At 46.1% G+C, this 2,866-nt stretch overlaps 1 protein-coding gene across 1 annotated transcript; it reads right to left on the bottom strand.

The window, feature by feature from the left end:
* Nucleotides 1-6: 6 nt before the first annotated feature.
* LOC106820280 (integrin alpha-8-like) lies at nt 7-1,998 on the bottom strand (the record flags this gene model as incomplete). Its single annotated transcript, XM_014824803.1, has 4 exons — nt 7-190; nt 697-822; nt 1,326-1,421; nt 1,876-1,998. Coding segments are annotated over 4 exons (429 nt in total), but the record flags the coding sequence as incomplete, so codon positions are not given.
* Nucleotides 1,999-2,866: the final 868 nt, after the last annotated feature.

Genomic DNA, 2,866 nt, shown 5'->3' with positions numbered 1-2,866 from the left:
TGATGAGATTCCCGCGTGTAGACACGTTGCCGCCCACAGACTAGACTGTCGCCGACGTTCCATCGATGATGAGATTCCCGCGTGTAGACACGTTGCCGCCCACAGACTAGCCCATCAGCTCTGGCTCAAAGTCACTCAGTCGCTTTAGTTTCTCCAGTTCGTCCTTCTCTTTACGATTGAAGAAGCCACACTGTAACGAAAGCAATGTCGTTAAAGTTACTCGCTATACTTTCAGCATTTAGCTCAGTTGCGGTGGCTGATGGGAATATGTTGGTCCACAGAATCCCCCATGATCGTATCGGCGAGTATCTGCATGCGTACCCTAGCAGTATATCCGATAACATCGCCATAATAGGTTTAAAGCAACGGGATCTGGCATTTATATCTGCTCTCGGGGATTCTCAGTATCAGAAGACTGCCCACGGAATACTGGTAGGGCCTGGCGGGGGCGTTTCAACCGTTAGCTGTCAAAACATTGAATTAGCAATGTTTTGTCCGATTATAACAGAGACCATTAAATAATCAATAGGTTTTCACGCGTGCTCAAAGCTGTCTGCGAAATTCCATTTCTGTCTCTTTGAATCAAATGGTTGTGAGTGATTTCATCAAGTGATTTCAGTGTAAGTGTAGTTCTAAACGACCCGACCGTTGTGACGTCAGCAACGCCCCGCCGACGGCAGGCACGGAACCACCCACCTTGACGAGGACGACGATGACGATGATGAGCAGGAGGATTCCGGCGACGACGGCAATGATGATGATCCATATCGGGATCGTGGCGCTCTGCTCGGGGGCCGTCTCCGGTACGAGTGACGTGCTCACCTACACGCAGCAAGACGCACTACGCTATCACTGTCACCACCAGTGCAAGCCACGCAATGCGACAGCAACCTCTCTTCTCTCTCTCTCTCTCTCTCTCTATCTCTCTCTCTATATATATATATATATATATCTCTCTATCTCTCTCTCTCTCTCTCTTACACGCACGCACCCACGCACGCACGCACACACACACACAGACACACACACACCACACACACACACACACACACACACACACACACACACACACACACACACACACATCATGATCATTTAAATCAAGCAAAGATGGATTGATTATGTATTTATTATCACGGGTATATGTGAGCATCAATATATGGCTACAATAACCATAGACTTTCATTAATCAACCCGACTCCGCTACACGTTGCTACAAATTCCACACGTTTTAACAACCAGGAGAAGAATATCTCAGATTAATCAAGAAGGTTCAGAGTGCCGATGGTAAGGCCGTAGGGTCGGTGCAGTGCATCTGTACGCACCGTAGCGGAGTCAGGCCTGCCGTCGTCGGGCTGCATGATGGTCGCAGGTAGCTGCACCTCCGCGCTGCTCACCAACACAGCTTCTGTCTCATCAATCTGTAGGAGAAACACGGGAGAGTCACGGTGCGAATAGCATTAACGCCTGCGCGACTAATGATTGTCTGCTACCCATCAATGTTATTGCCATTATGGTGAATACTACCGTTCTGTTACGAGGAGATGGGAGAGGAAAATGAGGAGAAGGAGGGGGGAAAGAGGAAGGAGATGGGGAGAAGAAGAAGGACGGGGAGGAGGAGAAGTAGGAGAAGGAGGAGGAGGAGGAGGAGGAGGAGAAGGAGGAAGAGAAGGGGAAGCGGGGGAGGGAAAGGCGATAAAGGAATAGAAGGAAGTGTAGGAGGCGAATGAAAATCTGGAATATGATGATAATCAGGAGAAGATGAGCACAAGAAACAGGATGAGGAGGAGGAGGAGAAGGAAGAGGAGCAGGAGGAGGAGGAAGAGGAGGAGGAGAAAGAGAGGGAGGTAGATGCGGAGAAGGAGTTGTTGTTACCTTCAAATCGTAGAGAGCTAGTTCATTGATCCGGGCTGTCACGGTAACTGTCACATCCTCACGATCTTTCAACTCATCATTGATCTCACAGCTAATTGTGACACACTGCGTGGTGTCACAGTTCTACAACACAAACATCCTTTAATATACATATCTCTCTCTGTCTCGCTCTCACTCTTTCTCTTTCTCTCTCTCTCTTTCTCTCTCTAAATATATATAATATATATATATATATATAATATATATATTATTCGAAGATTACATAATAGAGATGTGTTATGGTATCTATTATGTATGCGGTGATATATATATATATATATATATATATTATAGCTATATATGAGAGAAGAGACCTTGCTTGTAAATCATGAAGCTATATATAGTGCATGGTGTTTTTTGTGCTGTGTGGTCAGGCGTCACTCAAGCGAAATGCGTGAAGTATCTTTTATAGAAAGGCGTCCGTTCTATAGAGGTGGATTTACTGATAACAACTGCCACATCAAAGTATTCTTCATAGACAGGTGTCCGTTACATAGCGTTGACCGCAAACACAGGATGTGCATTGCATGACCGTCTAGCACGCACGCGTTGTGGGAAGGTGCTCGTATAATGTTATGTTACTCACACCAGGCACGTCAGATCAGGTGGCCGAGACTAAATCACCAAGCAGCAAGACTGTGACGTCATCGGCCGAGGGCCAGAAAGTCTCAGAGCTGGTAAAGACACTTCACTCATCGATATTTATATGGAAAAAAAAACTGTTATACGCTTTCCGAATGTTCTCCTTGATTGGTTATCACAATATGAATATCAAGCTCTTAGGGAGGGAGAGAGAGAGCGAGAGAGAGAGAAAGAGAGAGAGAGAAGAAGAAAGAGAAGACGAGAAAGAGATAGGAGAGAGAGAGAGAGAGAGCAAGAGGAGAGAGAGAGAGAGAAAGAGAGAGAAAGAGAGGAAGAGAGAAGAAGAGAGAAAGAGAGAGAAAGAGATGAG

This window comes from Priapulus caudatus, unplaced genomic scaffold, assembly GCF_000485595.1.
Source record: "Priapulus caudatus unplaced genomic scaffold, Priapulus_caudatus-5.0.1 Scaffold9439, whole genome shotgun sequence".
NCBI classification, from domain to species: domain Eukaryota; kingdom Metazoa; phylum Priapulida; class Priapulimorpha; order Priapulimorphida; family Priapulidae; genus Priapulus; species Priapulus caudatus.
This window is presented reverse-complemented; position numbering and strand designations above follow the sequence as displayed.